This window comes from Pseudorca crassidens, chromosome 14 (assembly GCF_039906515.1).
Source record: "Pseudorca crassidens isolate mPseCra1 chromosome 14, mPseCra1.hap1, whole genome shotgun sequence".
In the NCBI taxonomy this organism is placed as follows: Eukaryota; Metazoa; Chordata; class Mammalia; order Artiodactyla; family Delphinidae; genus Pseudorca; species Pseudorca crassidens.
In genome coordinates this window covers 36,993,284-37,016,605 of record NC_090309.1, presented here as the reverse complement: position 1 = coordinate 37,016,605, position 23,322 = coordinate 36,993,284, and the positions used below count along the sequence as shown (strand labels likewise).

The following is a 23,322-nucleotide window of genomic DNA, read 5'->3' as shown; positions in this document are numbered from 1 at the left end:
TCATGTTAGACACAAGATTAATTGAAATGTATATTTCACAGTCACATTAAAAGTAGAATTCATGGTGAAAGCTATTCAGTAACCCATGAAAGCTATTGAGTAACCCATGGCTTCATCGTGACCTTTGCAGGGAACTGCTGGATGTGTGGGCTGAGCTACAGGACATCCATGATGCACATGGCTTGAGATATCAGTGGGGTGGCTCCCATAGCAACAAGAAGCTCTTGTGCTCCTTGGGAATAGACACCCGAAACATTGTGAGTTTATTAGTACCTTGGAAAATCCTTTAATCAACCTATGAATGTTTTTAAATTCTGTCACACTTCTGTTGAAACTAGTTCCTCAGAAAAATAAATATTAGTTGGTTTAACATGTTCATGTATTTTTGAATATGCCAACTTTTAAGCATAAATCTATCTAGATTTTTCTGCAATATTTCTTATTTTTAGGAAAAGTTGTTCTAGTGTTTTTCCTTAACTATAAAATGAAGGAATTGGGCTAGGAGATCAAAAATATAACCCCATAAGGGCAATTTAACAATTTCTTCAATTTATCATTCACGATGTATGTAATGAAGCATTACAAGCATATTTTGGAAACTTTCATTCTATGACAGATCATTCTCTAAATATATGTTCTTTCTCTCTAACATACGTATATAGCTCTTCACGGGCAATAAGAAGCAACCTGTTATAGTGCCCATGTATGCAGCAGGATTGGTAAGTACAAAGATGTCTTTGCATGTGTTTATCATTGCTGCATTTATTCTGTAAAATCATCTTGCATAGCATGACATGGAAAGTGTATTTTAAGGGACGTTTACTGTGGGGGCATTTACTGTGGGGCCGTTAAGAGAATACAGTATATCCTTTTTCGATCTCATAAATCCCTTCAAGTCTTGATCTGAGGATATTTTTCTGTATTCTATTAATTATAGACACTTTTGCTTTAGATTGAAAATTATTTTTTATCATAGTAATATTAGTGCTCATAACTTTTTGTAAAATCCACCTTTGGAAGTCTCTCTCTTTTAATTTGCTTTTAAAAAGAAGAAGCTGAAGTATCTGAAGCCTTAGCTATCACTTGTTTTAATGCATTTACGATTATTTTTAAATAATGCAGTATTGAAGCCATGGATGTATATCAAAGCTTGGAAATACCAAATTATAACAAATGAAAATGAGTCAGGACCCATAATTGGTATTTAGTTTTTCCATTAATGTTTTAAACGTGTTGAATTTTGTTTTTTCAGATATGCCAGGTAGTCCAGGAAAACTGAGGAATTTTCATTCTGTACCTTATCAAGGCTCAGTCACATTTTAAAGTTTGACTTGTTTGTGGTTTTTGGTGTGTCTTTGAGTTATTGGTGCATAAAAATGTCCTATCAAAGTAAAAGTATTTTAAAATTCTTTCACCAATAACTTGAAAATAAGAAAAAGATACTGTGTTTAAGATAGAGAAAAAAATAACTGAGGAACCCTTGGTATGGAGTTTAAGTTTAAAAACCCTTTATGTGCATGTGAAAATGAATTTGCTGTGGAACTTGACCTTTTTTTAATCTGCAAACTTTTCCATGAATAAGCTCTAATTATTGTTGTTGAATTGTTTGCTTTGTTTTGTTTTGTGGAATTGCACAAAAACTTCTGTGCTTGACCTTTTTAAAAAAAATCAGTTTCTGCTCCTTTGTGAATGGTTATCTTGTATTTTCAAAACACCTTGATCATCCCTACTCTCTTTTATGTTGTAGGTAAATGTAATCCAGAACGTTTCTTTAACTTTCTGGTTATGTGGATCTCTTTCCTCAGGGAGTAGCATTCTAGAGATTGTTGGTGGTGTTATTGTCACATTCTGAATAGGAAGTAGGAATTTAATTTGTGGGCACTTTTCATTCAGCATGTTGGCGACAGTAACCTACTTAATGCTCTGTGTTAGGGTCAGCACATTAGCCAATTCTTTAAGTTTTATGTGGAATTAGAGACTAATGTCTATGCTTTTTTTCCTATCTTAATTACAACCTTTTATTAGTAATGTAATTTTACCATTTTTGTAAGCTTTTAATACCAAAGTTGGTTTAGTGAATGTATCATCTCCTCCTCCATCTGTGTGACGCCTTATATTTAGAAACTTATTCTTTTTCATATCTGGTTTCAAATTTTAATGATACCTGAATTTTTCCCATGGTACTTTACGCACATGAGATGTTCGGTATCTTTTGATCTCATCTTGAGGAATAGTACCTGAAATTGTCATTTAAGTCACTGGCTCTGAGACTTTAAGGTGCATTGGAGTGGCTTGGAAGACTCGTTAAAACACAGAATGCTGAGCACCACCCCCATAGTTTCTTATTCGGTAGGTCTGGGGTAGGTCTCAAAAATTTGCACATTTGACAAGTTCCCAGGTGATAGAGAAGCTACTGATGGGGACCACTTTGAGAACCACTGACTTAAGGGAGAGTTCATATTAGAAAAGTTGGCTAAGACTAGTAATTGTTTGCCAAATGCATGGAGCCTTTGTAGAAGGGCACACTAGAAAGCCTGTATAATGTGTATGGTATTGAATTAGACCATGAATTTATTTTCATTTTTCAGGCTGCTAGGTTAAAGCCTTTCACATGCACTGTTAAGAACTAAATCTGTAAATTGCTTATTTAGCTTATGCTTGATTTTATGAGGGTAGGGGGATTCTCCTGAAAACTTGGTTTTAGAAATGCATAGATTCTAACTATAAGATTCCTGACTTAGCAGCTTTGGGTTTTTTTCCCCAGTAGTAAAGGGAGACTTTTATTTGGTTGATAACTATTCAAGAACTTATCAAGTATTATTTTAAAATTTGTAAAAGCTTGGGCCTTTTTTCATGCCAGTAACCTGGATTATTACCCATTATTTTTAGTGTTTGGTAGAACATTAATGCAAAATGCTGATTTTTTTCTTCTTCTTTGTTTCTACATCCATCTTGAATGTTTTTCTCTCTTACTCAAAAAGTGTGTTAGATTCATAGTGGAATATGTAAGATGTTTTCCCCTCTGAAATGACTGTCTCTGCTTTGCCAGTCCAAAGAACCAAGAATTAAGGTTCCCATCTATAGTGGAGCAAGGATCAAACACTAAATTCACATTGAAACATGTAGACGTCATCACATTATATGGTGTGTTTTAGAATCAGCTCTCACCTCTCCAAGCACCACCATGGTGTAATGTGTATGAAGAGTGCCCTTTCCTGCAGTTTCAGATCTGAAACATCAGAATAATGTTGGATTCTTAGGGCATGGATGTGATATACTGTTCTGCTTGCCTCTTCCCCGCTCCCACTATCCCATGTGCTTATGCTTTTGTGTGACAGTGATAACCAGGCACTTTACAACAAATCCAGTTCAATTACAACGTCTTGCTTCAAAAAGTTTGGATTCCAAAGGTATTATTATGAAACATTTCCCATTATAGTGCTGTAAGATTTTCACGAAGCAAAATTTAGGACTAGTTCCTTTTTGTCTTCAGTTCTTTTCAGATGACCTGTTTTCTTTCTGCTTTCTACTAGATTAACTTTCTTGTAAAAAAAGTTTACAAAGTTTATGGGCTGATCCTTCCCCTCCATTAATGGCTAATATGCCTTTTTCAGGGTATGTTAGAGCCCACCAAGGAACCATTGAAACCACTATCTGCTGCAGAGAAAATCGCTTCCATCGGTCAGACAACCGCTGTGTCACCAGAAATGAACACATGTACATCTGACCAATTCCAGGTAAAAATATCTGGATGTATATAGATATTTTTATGCATGTATATACACGTATGTCCACACACATTGTTGTTTCCCTTAATATATAACTTTTAGTTTTTGAAATATTTTTAAAATTTAGTTTCATGATAGATGTGATTTCAGTTACTTATTAATATCCCTTGAAATACAATGAGCAAGTTCTCTTTAATTTAAAAAAATAGAAAAGGCAATTTGAGAACTGGCTGGTTATGGGTAAGTCCTTTAAACCTATCCAGGACTTAGTCTTTTTACCTATAAAATGAGGACTTTGAAGCAAGCATCTCTAAAAATCCCTTACAGCTTGAACATTATATGATCATTATTACTGACACACAAATCTGGTAAGTGCTAGATTTCAAAAAAATGGAAAACACTGCATTTATACCAGCTCTTCAAGTCTGCTATAGTGTGTTTTTCCTGAAGCCTACAAAAATTTTATAAAGTAATAAAATTTAAGTGTGTTTATTACATCAAAAACTGTTGTTTTGAGAGTTTGAATAAAGCTGTTAAGTTAAAAATGATGTAGCCTTTAACAAAACATTCTATGGATTAGGAAAAAAAGAAAGCTCTCTTACCTTTCTTATCCTTTACCTCCTTGGGACATTTAAGCACAAATCGTATTTCAGTCTAATATGTTTAATATCAAAGCCTTCCCTCTTACTTTTTATCTGGGAGAACATAGCCACTTTGGTTTGCTTACTTTTTCGACATCGAATTGTTTTTTAAAATATTAGTATTCTTAATGAACATTACCATTTCTAAAACATATTCTTGCTGTGTTTGTCATTTCTTAACCTTAAATATCATCTTTGATTATGTCTAACACAATAATGTATGTTTGGACAGCCTTTTCCAAAATGTATGTTCCATTGAACACTAATTCCCAGAAATGCTCCACTAAAGAAGGGTTCCATAGTGAAGTAAGTTTGGGAAATATTTCATATCATACCCTACAACCACCCTTGGAGATTCACAACCCACACATTAAGGACTCTGAAGAATCTTGCAGTGAATAACCCTATTTAATTTTACTTCATTTCTCAAGTTTACTTGGCCACAGGACCCTTTTCTGAAGAACATACTTTGGAAAATAATTTTGTAAAGCAAGGTCCTACTTTTTCAGGTGTGTTTCAAGAAACATCTAATATTACTGCTCTGTACCACTGTGGTTTATACTTGGGCTTAGCTTAAACATCCCTCTGAAGCCAGTTTATTACTGGCACTGAATTAGTGGGCAAGGGGACCTAATGCGTAAAATGCCTTGCCTTATTGATGGCTGGGCAACAGGCAAGGTGCCTTGGGCAAAATGTCTCAGTAGGTTGAATCTGTCCTTAGCTCTCTTCTTTTCATTGGCCTTATATTGCCCTCTGGCTATCAGCTGCTCTCCCAGGCCTGCCAGGTTTATGCAGGTTCCAAAATTACTTCTCCCACAGCACATTCTCACTTCTGCCCCAATCAACATTCTTATTCCTACAATGCTAGGTATTAGGAAAGTACTTTGAGTAACTGCCTGGTATGTTTTCTGGAAATGGAGCTGTTCTTACTTGAGGCCACTTGTTGCTACTTTTACTTGCCTCCTTCTCCTCTTCTCTATCCAACCACTTCCACGTGTTACAGCCCCATAAGTTATTGCTTATTTTATCAGAGTTAGCCGTCACCTGTCATTTTTGCCTAGTCATACCTCATACTTATCATCTTTCTTATATAATTTAATTATAGACTTGATTAAAAGTCTAGATAACCTAAAAAAAGCATGTGTGTTAATTTAACAGAAGATTTTTAGTAGAAATTAATGTGTGTTAATTTAATGGAGGTTAGTTGCAGCTCCATATGTATTCAGCTGCTGCCACCTCTGTGCATACATATACACCCCTATGTACTTGCAATCAAGGGACTCTCTCCCTATTTACAGGCAAGTGTAGGAATTTTCAGCAACATTTAAGCATATCTAACATTTTTGCTGGAAGATGGAACTTGGTCTCTTGCTACTTATATTTTTTAAAAGCTCTTTTTAAGCAAATATGTCCTTTTATTCTGTTTCATGCACACATTTCTCTTTTTAAAAAATACACATGTAAATAATGAATTAACAAGTTTATTCTGTACTTTTTTATGGTAGTTTGTGATCCTCACTGGCTTTAGTTTTTAGGCTTTTGGGAAACCAGTGAAAATAATATTTCCCAGTGGAAATTCAAACTTATTTCTGAATTGACTTGAGCCTGTGTAGGTCTGCATTCTAACATTCAAATTGAAGATTTCAGCATGCGTATCAGAGTTTTGTGCTGAGATGCCTAACCGCCATCACTAGATTGCATGACCTTTGCTTGGCTCCATACTTCTGATTCAGGTTAAGATACTTAACAAACATCTGAAATGCATTGTAAAGATTCTCTATATAAAGTGATATTTCTTACCACTATTCTTTGGCATGCAATGTATATATTATATATACATTATATAAACATGTATATATTTTTCACTTAACATTTTGGCCATGCAGTCTTTCTCCTAGTGATAATTTTCAGATTAAACAGCCATAGCCATTAGTGCTAGAAGCTTAGCAAAATGTGTCAGGAAAGACCTGTTCAATACCTAAATTTCCCCGTGCCCCCGCCCAAAGCGTATAGCAGACCTTCCTCTTATGTTTTGGCATCATTGAACAGGGACTTTCAAACTTATCATAGTTGTATAATTCTCATTATGACTGCATTCTTTTTGGCCTGTCTTTTCTATTTCAGTTTGGTACCCATAGAATTTTTATCTTCCACATCAGTTTGTACTCATCAGTCTTATAGCCATTGCATCTCTTGTTTAGGAATTTAATATTTTACTAACAACTGTTAATGTTTTTTTAAAAGATACTTTTACCTGAAAAAAACAGTTTATAGGTAAAAACCAGTAGTGATACTTTTTGTTGTTGTCGTTTGCATCTTTATCCACTGAATTTCAAGGTCACACCATTCACGGTGCCATTGATTCCCCTCTAAGATCAGTACTTTAACCATACTTTATTCACTGCTGAGTAAAGTCAGCTCTCTGGCTATCAGTTATCCAGCTAGTCACCACTAGCAAACTTCTTTTCTTAGGCTACTTTATGTTGCTATTTCAGTTGTGAATCAGAGTTTTAGAGATAGAAGAAAGAAAAAATGACTATCTAGCACTGTACTCTCTTTTTACACTTAGAAAAACATATTTGGAAAGACTAAGTGATTTACCCAAAAGCACACATCAGTGCTATAGCTAGGACTAGAGCCAGAGTCTCCTGTCTCTAGTCTTTTCTTTCCCCCTCTTTTTATTATGACCTTGTCTCCTTTCTTTTGTCTCTGCATTAATCATTCATGCCACATTACTTAAAGTTGTTTGAAAATGTTTTGTTCCAGTGCTTTCTCCTTAAGTTGCCTACTTGTCTGTGCCGTTAGTTAGCCTATAATTATTTAGGTATCTGTTTTTCATCTTTCTCTTTTCCACTAAATTTTGATTCATGATTTAGCACCTCATTATTATAATATTGGCTGTGTCTTCAAAATGCCATACACCTCTGTGAGAAGCTAAAATTCCAGAAAATCACTGAAATATTTCAAAACATCCAGCTACTTGACATCGTTTAGGTAAAACATGTTAATGAAACACCTTTGCTCCATATACCCAGAAACTTTGTTATTATGTAAATCTGGGTTTGGTCCATCCAGTCAGTGTTGAATAGTTCTAAAGGTGTTTCTGATCTAGAAGTAGAATAATATAAGTTGAATCTGTTGGAATGCCTAGAGCTTTTTGTTTGTTTTTGAGATCAGCTAAAGAAAATCTTTTCTAAATGTTATTTATCGGTCTTGCAGGTAGGTTATAAACGAGATTTTCACCAGGATTTTTAAAAATTTTATTTGAAATAATTATAGATTCACAGGAAGTTGCAAAGGTAGTACAGAAGAGGTGCCTTGTGTCTTCACCAGTTTCCCCCATGATTACATCTTACATAATCATAGTACAATATCAAAACCAAGAATCTGACATTTGTGCAGTATGTGTGTGTGGTTCTGTGTCATCTTTCCATGTGTGTGACTACCTCCACAGTCAGCATACAGCATTTCTTCCATTTCCACAGCCAAGCCCCCGCCCCACCCCACTCCAGCTCCCACAACTCTCTCTCACCCCTGGCAACCACTAATGTTAGTGTTTTATTTTGTTTATACCTAGCCCCTCCACCTCCAGGCCCGACTTATATGGGGGAGACTAAGTGCTTATAGTAACATGCCTATAATTGGTTATCAAAGCAATTGTATTATAATGTCATGGGATTGAACTTTCAAAAATAGCCGATTCATGTTCCCTTCCTACAGGGAACAATGTCTTTGTCTACACAGAAAAAATGATTATAAAGTTGTTGTTTTTTTAATTTATTTTTTTATATTTTATTCATTTATTTTTGGCTGTGTTGGGTCTTTGTTGCTGCGTGCGGGCTCTCTCTAGTTACAGCAAGCAGGGGCTACTCTTTGCTAAGGTGCGCGTGTTGCTCCGCGGCATGTGGGATCCTCCTGGACCAGGGCTCGAACCTGTGTCCCCTGCATTGGCAGGCAGGTTCCTAACCACTGCACCACCAGGGAAGTCCCGATTATAAAGTTTTAATAAGTGCCTACCTTACAGTAAAGCATGGTGGTGAGCAATATAGAAAAAAAAAGATGGCAACATGTTGATAGTAAGAGTCTAATAAAATACAGGTTATTTCAATAATTGTTGCCAACACCACCCTCAAAATAAAACAAGAAAATGAAAAGGAGGCATTTTTTTTCTTGTCAAGAATATTCTTAAAATAAAGCAGCAATCATTTTTAAATGTTTTGTACTACCTTCCATCTTCTATGTATCATTTGCTCATTTTATCTTTATGTGTTTGGTAGTTAACAGAATTTTAAAACCTAGAATACTCAAATGAGTTTTGCATATACTTTTCAGTACATTATTTTAAAAATTAAATTCTAATACTGATTATAAGTAATTTCTAAATTAAAGAAGATGATTGATTTTTTTAATTTTTATATATAAGGAAACCAACTAAATTAACTATACATGTTTATACAACTAGTTACTTAGTCTTTAATAACCCAAATTGCCTCACTTTCAGTGGTACCTTCTCTATTGCATTATATTATCTATTAAGAAATTTTAAGTGGATAGTCATTTAAAATAAAGTGGATAACTCTTTAGTGAAAAAAAAATCAGTGATGTTTTTAAATATTTTTATTGTAATCAAGCCAGTAGTTTAAATCATGATTTGAGAATAGATTGAAATCTTGACATAGGATCAGTCCATAAATTTCTGTTTGAAAATGTAAAGATAATTCCATTTCTCAGATACAACATTTTTAATGTCAACAAGCTGTACTGTTTATAAATTTTGCAATTTCAGTTTGTGTTAATATTTGTAGATAACCTTCTGAAATTGTAAATTATCCCAATTTTGTCTTTAGGTATCTTATTGCCTAATGATCTTGCTATAATAGTGTTTCGTTTTATTTTTAAGGATTCTTTATGTTGCTACAACCTATACTGATTAATTTTGATTTTTTGGTTTTCAACTCTAGGAGTCTCTACCACCCGTCCAGTTTGACTGGAGTAGCAGTGGCCTTACTAACCCTTTAGATGGTACGTCTCTCCGTAGAGCCTCTAGCACCAGAGCTAGAGTTAAGAAAGCTACAAAGTTCAGACAGACTTCTCTCTGCTGACTTCCTTTTTTGTTTGAACATAACTTCTTATCTTTGGAAATTCAGGCTTTCTTTCTGAATAGTGATTGCTCAAGAAACCAGCTGTTACTAGTATTAACAGTATTAATGTCCATATATAGGTAGTAGTAGCCAGATAAAATTTTAGTTTCTTTATCTCAAGACAAAAACAAGCTTCCTTATTTTTCACAAATATCTAGGCAGTTTAAATGATATTTTAGGTAAGACCAATTTACTTGAAATTTTTTTTTATAGTCTTAGTTCATGGAATTTTCTTGGATGCAAAGTCTTGTGTGTAGAGGCTGCTTTAAAGCACAAAGCACAATTATTTAACCGAAAACAGTGTGCAAATAGATCCATATTTATTGACTCAAAGTAGTTTTCAGATTTAATAATATTTTATAGTGCACTTATATGCAAAGGAAAAACGAATGATTTTCATGATCCTTTTCTAAAACTTATCTCAAAATACTAGTAGGTAGTTCCAGAAATAATTGGTTTCACTTATGGCTTTAAAAGAAAATCCTGAAAAAGGATTAACTTATTCCAATAAGGTGGGGTTTTAAGTAATACAAAATGCTAGTTTTCCTGTGTGTTGACATCACAAGTTTTAATTGGACTCTGAGGTATAATTACTCTTACTCCTTATACTTCATAAGTTGTTTGAGCCATGGTCTAAAACACCTGCTATTCTATCAGCTTTGCCTTAGAGTGGGGGATCCCAGGATATCTGGAAAGCATCCAATTGAATATCCGTGCTGAAGGAAAGCCTGGATGCACCTTCTGCTGTTGTCTGGTGTCTTATTCAGTCAAATCATCATGCTTTTTATTAACAAACAACTTCTTTAAAAATGTATACTATTTCTGATTACTGTTTCAGAGTTAAAGGGGAACAGTACAGCTTGAGGTTGCACATCAGGGTAGGGCAGTTATGACATTCCTTATTACGTTATTTTATTTTAAACTAAGTTAATGTATTGGTGCCTGTCCTGAAACTGACAACTTTGTCACTTTTAAAAAGCATTAATTAGAAACCAACACTACTAACATAAAAGATTTATTTGGGCATGTACAGTGATTTAATGTTGGGTTGTGATTAAAGTATTGTTTCCCTTTAACGGGTATACTTTCCCCTTGGTCTTTCTGGTATGGCTTCGAGTTTCAATTGAAAGAACCGAACTCCTAACTAAAACCTTACTAAGTGTCAAATTATTTACGTTGTACATGAGAAAATGTACATTGAATTAAATTGTTACTTTAGAAATGTCCTTAGCAGTGAAAAACTAATACTGTACACATTGTTTTAATGTTGATTTAAAAATATGTAATGACTACTAATTATAACCTGCATGTTCAAGTGTGTGTCTTACCCCTTTTTACACATAACCCCTCCTCCCTTGGCTTACCTTCTGTGTGGCTGCCTACCAACACGGTCACTGAATTTCAAGCTAGTGGAGGTTCCACTCTTCTGAACCTTGATTTCTTTGGGCCCGTGGATGACAGTAGCTCTAGCAGCAGCACCACAATCCCAGGTCAGCAGAGTGTTAAAACCATAATTCTAGTTTATTTACTAAAAGCATGACCACATCACTTGACTTTCCTATAAACAAGGAAACAAGTAGATTGTATTCTCTATAATGTCTACTACTTTTCTTTCATCTATCTACTGCTATTTTCTAGTAGTGTAACTATAACAAATGACTTATGTGAAATGTATTTTAAGGAAAGCTTAAAATTATACTGACAGAGTATAATATTCAGAGCTGAAAGTAGTTTCTAGATATAAAACAGCCCTAATGTCCTTACACAGTTAAAGGCAGGGGGTTTTTTTCCCCCTGTAAATAGAAAATGTGATATTTTATATGCTTATTTTTAAAGCATATTCTACAAAGCCATTTGAAAAAATACAAATTTAGAGATATAAGAATATTTTAGTACACAAAGGTGACTTTACATTATAGTGTCTGTGATGATAGAACCTTTTACAAATTCTAGCATTCAATTAGTTGTTCATTAGTGCTGCTAAATGTATAATTAGGTTCCAAAATGTTGGAGTCTAGCACTTAGTTATATAGTCCCACATAAAATTATTACTGTTTTATGTAGCTCTTGAATAGAAAGTTTACTGTTTTCCATGGAGGAAAAAAACATGTTAAAGATAATAATAGAAAATAATTGCTATGAGATACTAAAAGCTAGAAATTAAAACTTACGGGAGTGCCTGTTAAATTAATGTTCAGCCTGGCAAAAGTTCAGTTCATTGACCAAAGGCCTAATGTACTTTGTCATTTTCTAACTGAATAAACGATTAAAATATAATGGCATTTTTATGTTTACATTTTATTTAATATGATTTTAATGACTCCCTGTCATCCCAACTTGTGATCTGGTAATCATGCCCATTGATACCAGACGGCTGTTGAGGTGCTATATAGATGCTGATGCCCAGAATGCATAGGGAGGGTCCCTCTCAGTCCCCACTAGGATCAGTTAGACAGCCAGCCTGGTTCTGGGAATCTGCTGGTTTTGTTCAGCTAGATAACCCTGCCACCCACTTCTAGCAATTTAGGAGCCATGATGGGAAATGGGGGAGACTAAGACAATCAGCTAAGGGTGAACCTGGGACCCAGAATGCCCTTCTCCAAGAGCTGGTTATGGAAATCTGATTGTGCTATAAGGACATTCCAAAGCCGTTTTGTAGAATGACTGGATTCCGCAAATCTAATCCCCTGGTTATCATTTTCATTGTTTCCAAGATTTTACAAACATATGAAAAACTAATGTGTCTGGTTTTGACTTCAGAATATTTCACTATTTAAATTACTTCTAAACACATGTGAGCTATGAAATGACCTGGGTGAGCTAATTAGTTTTTAATACTTAATGGGGGGAAGAAACCCAAAAACTTGTGTATCAGTTTCCTTATTACTATAATCCCAAGAATGAATTACCAAGCTCCTATTTCTAATTTGCTCTCAGCTTTGTTTTGTCATGGACTGTATCATAATTTAAATGAGGTCACTACTTTTGGGTGTCTAAAAACCTGGTTTAAATTTAATTTTTGGTTACATTTCAAACTCAGTTAAAAATCACCCATAAGAGCACAAATCATCTGACTGTATAAAGAAGTACAGAAATGACCTGATAAACCAGGCTCAGTATACATACACAGCTTTGAGAAGAGCAAGCAGTTTCAGAAGCTTAGAGCTGTAATGGAAATGAAATTAGCATGGTCAATGGCGGTCCTCATTACTTTGGAACCTTTTAAATATTTTCCTTCCGTATTTTCATTAATATACTCTAGCTGCTGTGTAAACCTGATTACTATAAATTTGCTTTGGCTTGTTTTATTGCTATTGGGTTTTGTTAAAACTTACCATCAAGCTACAGGTGTCCACCCTTTCCTGAGTATTCCATTTCACCACTTGCTTGCACTTTTTCTGACTTGTTTCTGGGAAAGTCATTTTGTCTTAGCTTGCGGTTATTTAATTATTTTGTGTTTGAGACTTAGGAGGTTGGCATAGAACTTGGTTGGCTAGCTTTACTTATGTAACTAAACTATGCCTCATTAAGGTTCTGTTAAAAAAAAAAAAAACTCTTCCATTAAAAAAATTACTCTCCAGTTTTTTGTGTAGAGTAAGTAGTTGTCTTGTTTTTGAAAAGTATAAAATATAGCCATAGTACTTTTTTTGGTGGTAATGGTTTTGGGAGGTTGGGGGAGGTTGAAGGGGTTTTTAAAAATCTCCCACTTCACTGTTTGACGGCCAAGTTGTCAGTATTGTATAAACCCAACTAAATTTTTACTAGCACTTTCCTGTTGCCAGTCAGAATGCAATTGTTTACTCTGCATTGTGCATTCACCATCTACTTAAATTTTGTGGTTACTTGGAATCTAACCTTTCATAGTGGAGGAAGGAGGTGCTTTGGGTTCATCTGGTCCCTTTACAGGCATCTGTAAATTTTTACATTTTAATTGCAACCTTAATACTTATTATAGAAATACAAAGAAAGGGCCTTTTAAATTATATTTTGAAACTGTACCTTAATGAAATACTAAAAACTTCGGAGAGTCAACAAACATTTTCTATAGCCTTCCTCCCTTGTTGGACATGGTAACTGTGGAAGCCGCTTGTGCTAGTATGATTTCTGTAAACATCTGAGATCTGTGTTTACATCTGCTAGTCAGCTACAAAGGTGGTTAATAGAAGGCAGTTCCTGATTTTTTTTCTTAACCTAGAAATATCCTAAAGGAGGAAACTTGTTTGTTAATATCGATATGGTACATGTATATATAATTTTATCTACGGGTCTTAGGGCTTTTTTAGAAATGATAAGTAGAAATTGATGAAGCTATAAGACATTTGTACTTACAGTCTGCTTTTCTATTATACCCTGAAACTACTGAATTTGCTAAAACCAAAGAGAGTGTAGGATTAAAAAGTTTTTATCTGATTACCTTTATTTTCCAACGCTTAGCTTGAGTTGAAAATATTTAATTGTTCCTTGTTTTTTGTAGTCCTCATATTTGATATAAATTAATATTCAAGGAAAGTTTTAAAATATGTATGTATATTTTAATGAAGTCAGATGGGAAGGATTTTAATAGATTTTACAATAAATCTAATCCTCTAACTTAGCTTTGTTTTGAATTTTTCTAACAAGATATTTGAACTGTTAGCCACTAGATTCAGCTATGAGACAATAGAAGTATAACCCTTGAGACAATTTTCATTTTGTTCAAACGTAGTGCTTTTATTCACTTTTTCTGAAAATATTTTACCCTCCCCACTTCTTACCTGAAGAAAGAACAATGCGGTATATAACTTTTCTTTAGTAATAATTTGATACTTTGGGTAATATTTCATGTCCTCAGATAGTCAGAATATATTTAAACTAACCAAATTATTTACTGTATCTGAGACTTTATATTAACTTACAAATTTGGGGATATGGATGAAAATAATGGAGGATAAATGGTCAGGGAGGTAAGGGAAAAGGGAGGTTCAAAAAATGAAGTTAAATCAGTCAATTTAAAAATTGAGGTGTCATATTATGTAACAAATCATGTGCATTCTATTTATAAAACATTGATAACCTTCATATCACAAACAAATACAAAATTTAGGGAGTTTTCTATAGCAGATAGAATTTTTTAGAAGTATTTTGATGGTATCGTCTACATAAACGTTAGATTAATTAAGGCTATATTTATACCAGAGTGGAATTTTAAGAGTATTTTCCTACTTTATAAAAACTCCGAAGAGTGGAATTTATAATTTAAAAACTAAATGCAATATTACAGTGTTCTAAAGATGTGTTGTGCTTATAAAGACTCAGATGTTTACAGAGTAATTGCCTTTTGCATCTTGGATTGTGGCTGAGTACCCATTGCAGCTTGCCATCACTGACTATCATTTTATACTATAAGGTGTGGATCCAGAGTTGTATGAGTTAACAACTTCTAAGCTGGAAATCTCCACCTCAAGCCTCAAAGTGACTGATGCATTTGCGAGACTCATGTCCACAGTAGAGAAGACAAGCACATCTACCAGGTAAAAGCTAGTGCTCATTACACCCTAATTTTGAATTCTGTGTTAAACAAAGTAGCCCAGATGGGAAAGCACATAAGTTGGCAGTATTTCAATATATTATATTAAAATTCACTTTACATTTATAAAACCAATAGATGCCTAATTCCAGAAAATAGTATCAAATTATGTTTAATTATGGATTTACTAGAGCGGAGCTATTTCATGAGAGACTGGAAAGGGCTGACAGATGTCGTTTTCTCTCCTTCCCTACCCCTACACCCAACTTTGTAGAGAAGAATCTGATAAAAGAATTGAGATCATGAAGCCATTACAGAAATGCTCCCCCTTTTCTTTCATAACTACTGAGATGATCATCTTTGAGAACCCAGTTTCACACTCCCAGAGTCACCTATGCTGATCCTTTCACCTCTGGGCTAAGAGAGAGTAGGGAATGGCCACTGTTTTATTTTCTGAATTTTCGCTAATGTATAACACCTCTGATTTGGGTCGTGAAGCCTTGCTTTTTTTTTTTTTTGCGGTATGCGGGCCTCTCACTGTTGTGGCCTCTCCCGTTGCGGAGCACAGGCTCCAGACGCACAGGCTCAGCGGCCATGGCTCACGGGCCCAGCCGCTCCGCGGCACGTGGGATCCAGGGCACGAACCCATGTCCCCTGCACCCATGTCCCCTGCATCGGCAGGCGGACTCTCAACCGCTGCGCCACCAGGGAAGCCCGAAGCCTTGCTTTTAACAAGCTTTCTGGGAGCCCCTCAGGGGCAGGGCCTTTAGAAAAGCAGTTATCTCAGATACAGGAATGTCATGTGGGCGTTGTGTGCAGGATTCAGGAAACCTTCAGTTTTACATAATTAAGCACTGGAATAATCCATTGCTTTGACATGTTAGCCATAAGAATAAGGCAGTTTCTAATAAGAAGGTAATCTTATGAACCAGGAAGTCACTACTGCAAGAGCAAATACTGGTTGATCGGCATACCAACTCTGCTGTACCAAATCTGTGATTCATCAGCACTTTAAAGTGAAAATATTCACCTGTTTTTGCCCAGTTAGGCAGAGATATTATAGCTTTTTCTCCTGTTTAAATACATTCTACTCACACGTCAAATTCAGATTTATCTTTTAAATCAGTTCTTCTGTAGAAAAACATCCATTTAATAAAGCCGTGTTTTCCTTGCAAATAATAAATGCTTACCTGTCTTAAAACTTTGGCTTGAATTATCACATCATCTTTAAAACTGTGTTTGTGCTTAAGTACCCATTCAACAGATATTTATTATTACTAATACAATTAATATTTATAATCATGAAAATCCATTATTATTTGTTTTATAATTAAGGCTACCCTGAACTTTTCCCGGGAATGGATTTGTAGTCTGCACGTTCTTGTTTAGCCACAGATTCTCTCCCTTGTTCTTATCACCCCTATTTCTTTGTAGTAACACTACCTGGCGCTGTTAAAGCCTCCTATTAAGTGAACTTGCTTGTAAATGAAGCTAGTGTGGATTTTTTGCTTGCTTTCTAATTTCTCTTTCCAAATAAATCATTTTCAAATTAACGTTCTCCTTATACAGATTTCTCATCCATTTTTTCTATATATGTTAACCAAAAGCTAATGACTTTTAAAACAAACAGACAAACAAAAAACTGACACTTTTATCATTTGGGCTTTCTCCTGCTACTTTTTGGACAACTTTTTCTAAGGACAGCCCTAGTGTTTCCTCACCTTTTTCCCTCTGCAGTCTCACTGAGTGAACTGTAGTAGTTAGTGTTCAAAGTCCCGGTGGTGAGAATTCATTCTTTGTGCCAGTAGGAGGAGCTCTAAGCCACATTGTTAACTTGCTTGCTCTCCTAACTTTTCAACTCACCCTTAAAACATTCTGTACACTAGGGCACTCTTCCAACTCCTACCACTTCAAGTTATTTTATTTTTTCTCTTACTCTGTACTATTATGGAATGAACTGAAACTATAGTGTGTATCCTGGGGTCAGTTTTGTAACTGCATTGAATTAGTCTCTGGTACCTGTCCAGCTTCACATTTAAAACAAAATAAATTGCAAAGAAAACAAGTTGTCAACTTTGTGTTTTCTCTTTGGAGGAATTAACTATTTGAAAGTGGTGAGAAGTGCAAATATTCACAAGTCTTATAATTAGAAGGTAATACTGTAAAGTGCCCCCATGAGTGATTCTCAGTTGTACAGGGGGGAGAAAGGTGGGGTGGCATAATTCCAAAGGAATTTTAAGCATCTTTGTTATTTTTTGGTTTTGCTTCATTTTTTGTTTTTGTTTTTGAATAAAATAAAATTTGAAGTGTACACCTCAGCAAAATCTTGGCTTTTGTCAATACACAGAAGATGGAGTGAAAAAGCACTGAGGAACTGTAGGGTAAGAAAAGGTTAAGAAACAGTGGTCTAGGTAGAGGAAATTTGCCATGTAACAAACAACATCCCATACTCTTTTCCAAATGTCTTTGCATATGTAAGAGAAAGTACATGTGCTGTTCACTTTCTAAACATAGGTTGTGAAAGTGACTTCTTATTTTAAAGAAATGCAAGTTCTCAGTTTTAAAATAGTTCCATCTTCTTGCTTACCTTTTCTAATACAGAGAAAAATTACTTCCTAATCTTAATCAGTGGGTAGCCAGCTAGTTAGTAGCCACAGACCTCTAACTGAAGATTATACAGGCCAGAGGACTAGTTGCCAAAAGGCATGCATGGTTTTTTCTTTTCTTTTTTTGACCTTTTAATTGAGATATAATTCACATGCCATGAAATTCACCCATGTCAAGTGTACAATTCAGTGGCTTCTAGTATATTTGCAAGGTTGTGCAACCATTACCACTAATTCCAGAAGATTTTTATCATCCCCGAGAGAAACCCCGTTCCCATTAGCAGTCACTCCCTATATGCCAGTTTTCCCAGCCCCTGGCAGCTATTAATCTGCCTTCTATCTCTGTGGATTTGCATATTCTGATTATTTCATACTAACAGAATAATACATTATATAGCCTTTTGTGTCTGACTTCTTTCAGTTAGCATAATGTTTTCAAGCTCAGCCAAGTTGTTGCATGTATTGGTACTTTCTATTCCTTTTTTATGGCTGCATAATATTCCATTGTACGGCTATACCACATTTTGTTTATCCCACTAATAAATTAATGGACATTTGGGTTGTTTTCACTTTTTGACTGTTATGAGTAATGCTGCCATGAACATTCATGTACAAGTTTTTGTGTGGACAAATGCTTTCAATTTTCTTGGGAGTGGAACTTCTGGGTCACGTGATAACACTGTTTAATTTTTTGAAGAACTACCAAACTGTTTTCCAAAGCAGTGGCCCCATTTTGCATTTCCACCAATAAAGTTTGAGGGTTCCAATGTCACCACATTCTCACAAGGCTTGTTACTGTCTTTTGGTTATAGTCATCCCAATGGGTATGAAGTGATATCTCATTGTCATTTTGATTTACATTTCCCTGATGGCCAGTGATATTGAGCAGTTTTTCAGGTGCTTATTGACCACTTGTATCTCTTCTTTAGGGAAGTTGTTGTTGTTTTTAAGAACTCTTTACATATTCTGCATACTAGACCTTTGTCAGATACAGGATTTGCAAATATTTTATCTCATTCTGCAGGCTGTTTTTTCACTTTCTTGGTAGTGTCCTGTGAAACACAAAAGTTTCTTAATTTTGATGAAGCCCTATATACATGCGTATATGTGTATATATCTCTATAGATAGATATACATATATGTGTACATAAATATGTACATATATATTTCATTGCTTGTGCCTTAGGTGTCATATCTAAGAAACCATTGCCTACTTCAAGGTCAGGAAGGGTTACATCTAGGTTTTCTTTTAAGAGTTTTAAAGTTTCAACTCTTATATTTAGACCTTTGATGTATTTTGAATTAATTTTTGAATATGGTGTAAGGTAGGGGGTCCAACTTCATTCTTTTGCACGTGGATATCCAGTTGTACCAGCACTGGTTGTTGAAAAGACTGTTCTTGCCCCATTTCCCTCTTGTTGAAAATCAGTTTAACCATAAATGTATGGGTTTATTTCTGAACTCTTAATTGTACTGCATTGGCCAAAAGGATAAATCTTAACTAGGAAGAGTATAAATCAAAATTAGGTCACTGCCTTTGGCTTCAAGGAAAGGTCATGATGTAACTTTTTATTTTCAAATTCCCCTCAAGCATTTTCTTCTTTCTTACATTCTAAGAAAACTAGATCACATCAACGCATAGCGACTACAGATAAACGCACAAACTATGAACTACGTAAACTTTTTCTTATTTTTAAATACAACTTCAGACAGCCTTCAAGTAGTGTCTCTGAAATAAGGCAATTGGTAGAAACTCTAGAATAATATTTACCAACCATTCCTTGGGTGAAAACAACTTCTTTGTTCTCCTTCCCCACACCCCAACTGCACTCCACAAGCGAGAAGTCCATTTAGGTGCAATTTTACTGGTTACTGTTTTTAATAATTTTTTATCTTTACAGAAACAGTAAGAGTAGAAAGTTAGAAAATAGACAAAAAATTTTTCATGAAAGTATCACATTCTTACCAGTCAGATCACTATAACTCCTTAGTGCATATTCTTTCAGATCTTTATCTTTGCAAATATACCCATATGAGTGTTGTTTTAACCAAAAAGGAGATTTTATAGTCTATACGGCATTGAGCCTTCCCTTGCAGTCAGTGGTCTCCATCTACTGATTTCAGTAAATTTTCATTTCATCTAATAGCCAGGCTATATGTATTCAAATTCCCCAACAATGTCCTTTCTCTCTGCTTTCTCCAAATCAGCATCCAATCTAGGACTATTGTACCTAGCTGCTATGGCTAAGTCACTTTTAACCTAGTATATCTACCCCCATCCCTTCTGTTTGCTTTTCAGTTTACTAACGCTAGCTTGTTGAAAAGATCGGTCCACTTGTCCTGCAGAACGTCCCAATCTCTGGATTTGTCCATTTGCTTCCTTCAAGTAGTTTTCAAATATTTCTCTATTCCCCTTATTTCCTGTAAACTGGACATTATATCTAAAGGTTTGATGGATTCAGGTAAAGCCTTTTGGCTGGAATACATCATAGGTGTTGTATCGCATCAGACGACACATAATGTCTGGTTGACCCCATCGTGAGTGATGCTAAGATTGACCATGGTGAGAGGCTGCCCTTTCCCATGTAGTCTTCCAGTTTTTCACTTTGAGACTAAAAAGTGAACTATCTGGTTTTATTGTGGAATGATGCAGATAGGCAACTTCCCATCAACCATCCACTTAATAGTTTTACCATGATTTAAGTGCAATTAAAAATGTAGATTTTAATCGGAAAAAATTTGGAGTGCTATTCCATTCTTCTGAGCTGATCTACTGATGGTTTCAGTGTACCTGAAGCTGACCCCCATATTGAAGAACTTTGGTCCTAAAAGTCTGATGTTTTATTTTTCAGTCTTTTCATAAAATCTTTTTATTTCAGCCTGAACTTAAATGTGGTAACAACAGAAAAGTCCAGGTATAAAACAAAGACCTGCATCTATCTTTTCTTTCTTGTTTCATCTCCTGACCTCCTGCACCTCATCCCAAGGACAAAGAAAATACTTAGGTGGAAGAAATAACTTGTGTCGCACCTAATAGAGTACCAACTATCATTTACTGTAAAAGAGGATTGGGCCTTTTAGAGTCAACAATTTTAAATTACTTTGATCTAAAATTAATATCTTTATGACCGCAGCTATCTTTCAGTATATTTAACATCCTAGAAAACATAAAGATTGGATTACAATCATGTGCTCAATTTGAGCCACATTCGAGGCTCAATTGGCATTTTCTGTGGCTCACCTGCTGGGAAGACCCGGGTCAGCAGGAGCTCTTCCTCTCTGTGTCGCCACGCTGATCACTTCTTATATTAGGGGCATTTCATCTATAGGACCCAACAGATTTCGAGATTTCCCCTCTCCCTGAGTCCTTCCTGCCTATGTGCATTCTCGGCATGAGTAGCTGGCCCTAGTGCTGCGGCCTTTGGACCTACCATCTCTCTGCATCCCAGTGGGGCAGAGGCTGGGTGTTTTTGAGCTGAGGGCTTTCTGTCCTGGAATTCCCCTTTGGGGTTGAAGAAAGCCTGAGGTTAAAATGACTTACAAGGACCGTGCCAGACATACTTTGCTTTATGTTGAGGCAACTTTGGTAGTTTCTCAGTGGGGAAGGGGAAGTCCAGTTGGGCAGAGTGTTATTAACTAGGGCTTCAGCATCATATTTCTGCTGCGTAACTTTTTCTTGGCTGCGCCACACAGCACGCAGGATCTTTGTTCCCCGACCAGGAATCGGACACGTGACCCCTGCAGTGGAAGCACAGAATCCTAACCACTGGACCACCAGGGAGTTCCCTAGTAACATTTTAAAAGTATGCCTAGGTAGATGCTTCTAAGCTTAAATAGAGCTGCGAGCTGTGCACAGGTACATGTGAATGTCTACGTACCTGCCTAACTGTAATGAACATACATAAATTCGGTGTGAATCTTTGTAAGGGATTTGGCCTCTGGCACAGGAAGCACTCAACACAAAGGTATTATGAGGTTCAGGGACTGGCAGAGGGAAAGATAACTCAAGTCCCCACAGATTGCTGTCTACCTTGAGAGTAGATTTTCTCCCGTTTGACCTCCAGGAAGTGTCACTTTAACACACATCTCTTTTTTCATTTGTCAACAGGAAACCGAAAAGAGAAGAGCACCTGAGTGAAGAAGCCATCAAGGTGATCGCCAGCCTTCCTGACCTGACGTTCATGCATGCCAAGGTGTTGATGTTCCCAACCACCTTGACACCTTCCACAAGCTCCCAAGAGAAGGCAGACTGATAACTGATGTGAACTGGACGGTTTCAGTTGCTTTTCCTTCCCTCCAGCCCTTCCCCACCATCAAAAGCATACCTGCTCTAATTAAAAAAAAAAAAATTAAAGTTCAGCTGATTTGTTGGTAAGCCGCACTAGAAAGGTATACATAGTAATGTATATTTATTTACATACTGAAGTCCTAAATTTATATTAGAAACAAATGTAAATAATCGGGGTGAACATTTTTGAAGATTTATTCTTTTTGTGTTGCTGGGGTGTATACATTTATGTCTTTGTGAAATACACTGGTGGTGTCCTTCTTACAAAACTTTTGAAATAAAAAAATGAAAACTAAAAAGTCAAATCTCCACTGTCTGTGAAATCCCCTTCAGTCTTTTCAGATTGCATTGACTGTCCTATTAATTTTTCACATCATACACTGAATTACTTTTGCTCTCATAAATAAGCTCCAAGTCCCTGTTTAAATTTTTTTTTTTTTTTTAATTTTACGTGTGGTGGGTTTGTTTCAGATCTGGCTTTTGTTACCCTTTTTGTGCTCTTGTTTAATCTTTTCAGTCTGGCCTGTTGCTGTTTGACCTTTTGCAAGGTACTTTCATCGATTGCGCTTTTGTTCTAGGGTATGGATCATTGTCAGAACTTGATTGAAGGGGTTTAAAGAGATTGTGCCTGTCTGTTTTAAATCAGTTTGGTTTAGAGAAGGACCAAATTACATGAATGTCTTACCATGAAATTTACTTGTTACTGATTGTTTTGTTCTATCATACCACTATTTTTTGAGGATTTTGCACAGTGTAAAATGACATAATCATAGATTGCTATGGTTTAGGCTGTATATACAGTAAAAACTATGGGTTTTAAATGTTTGGGGAAATTCCTATGGAAAAAAAGAGACATGTAGAGGAACCTCTAACAAGGTTAATGTGCATGCCCAAGGTCTTTTGAGATTTCAGTGTGTAAATTTCCTTTTAGCTTACACAAAAATAAAATAACTTAAAAGAAGTTTAGCCTGGTGTCTGTACTTTGGTATCTGAGGGAAAATGTAATGAATTTGAACGTTAAGTTTTATTTCATCTTAATGTGTTTCAATCCAGAAGAAATCATTTGGTAGGGCTTCCAGTTTATTAAAACCAAGAAGAATTAGATTCTCACCCATAAGAATTTGAATCAACCCTTTAAGTAGCTGAGCTGTTTTTATGTAGAACATGAGATCATACAAGAAATTCCCATGATCATTATAATATATCTTCATCAGAATTGGCAAAGTTAAATAGGGATTTGTAGGGAATTTTTTTCTTCCCAAGGAAATACATGCATGAAATTAAGGTGAGCAGAAAATTTCTTAAAAGCACTTTTAAAATATTGTTATTAGATTAGATGTTGCTTCAGCAAAAAGTCACATGATGTATTTCAGTAAAAACAGGCAATCAGCCCAACAGTAGTCCACCTCATC

At 35.5% G+C, this 23,322-nt stretch overlaps 1 protein-coding gene across 5 annotated transcripts in view; it reads left to right on the top strand.

Annotated features, from left to right (window-relative positions):
- The window catches only part of AFTPH (aftiphilin), a 63,779-nt gene extending 40,908 nt beyond the window's left edge, over positions 1-22,871 (top strand). For 2 of the 5 annotated variants that reach the window (XM_067704897.1, XM_067704896.1), the window contains 7 exons: positions 131-257; positions 663-719; positions 3,615-3,737; positions 9,331-9,391; positions 10,917-11,000; positions 14,897-15,020; positions 21,731-22,871. In XM_067704897.1, coding sequence (XP_067560998.1) covers positions 131-257; positions 663-719; positions 3,615-3,737; positions 9,331-9,391; positions 10,917-11,000; positions 14,897-15,020; positions 21,731-21,875 — 721 coding nt within the window. In that variant the 3' untranslated portion in view covers positions 21,876-22,871. The remainder of the gene's footprint in view (positions 1-130; positions 258-662; positions 720-3,614; positions 3,738-9,330; positions 9,392-10,916; positions 11,001-14,896; positions 15,021-21,730) is intronic. The other 3 variants (XM_067704898.1, XR_010934514.1, XM_067704899.1) reach the window with 3 other exon arrangements.
- The last annotated feature ends 451 nt before the right edge of the window (positions 22,872-23,322 follow it).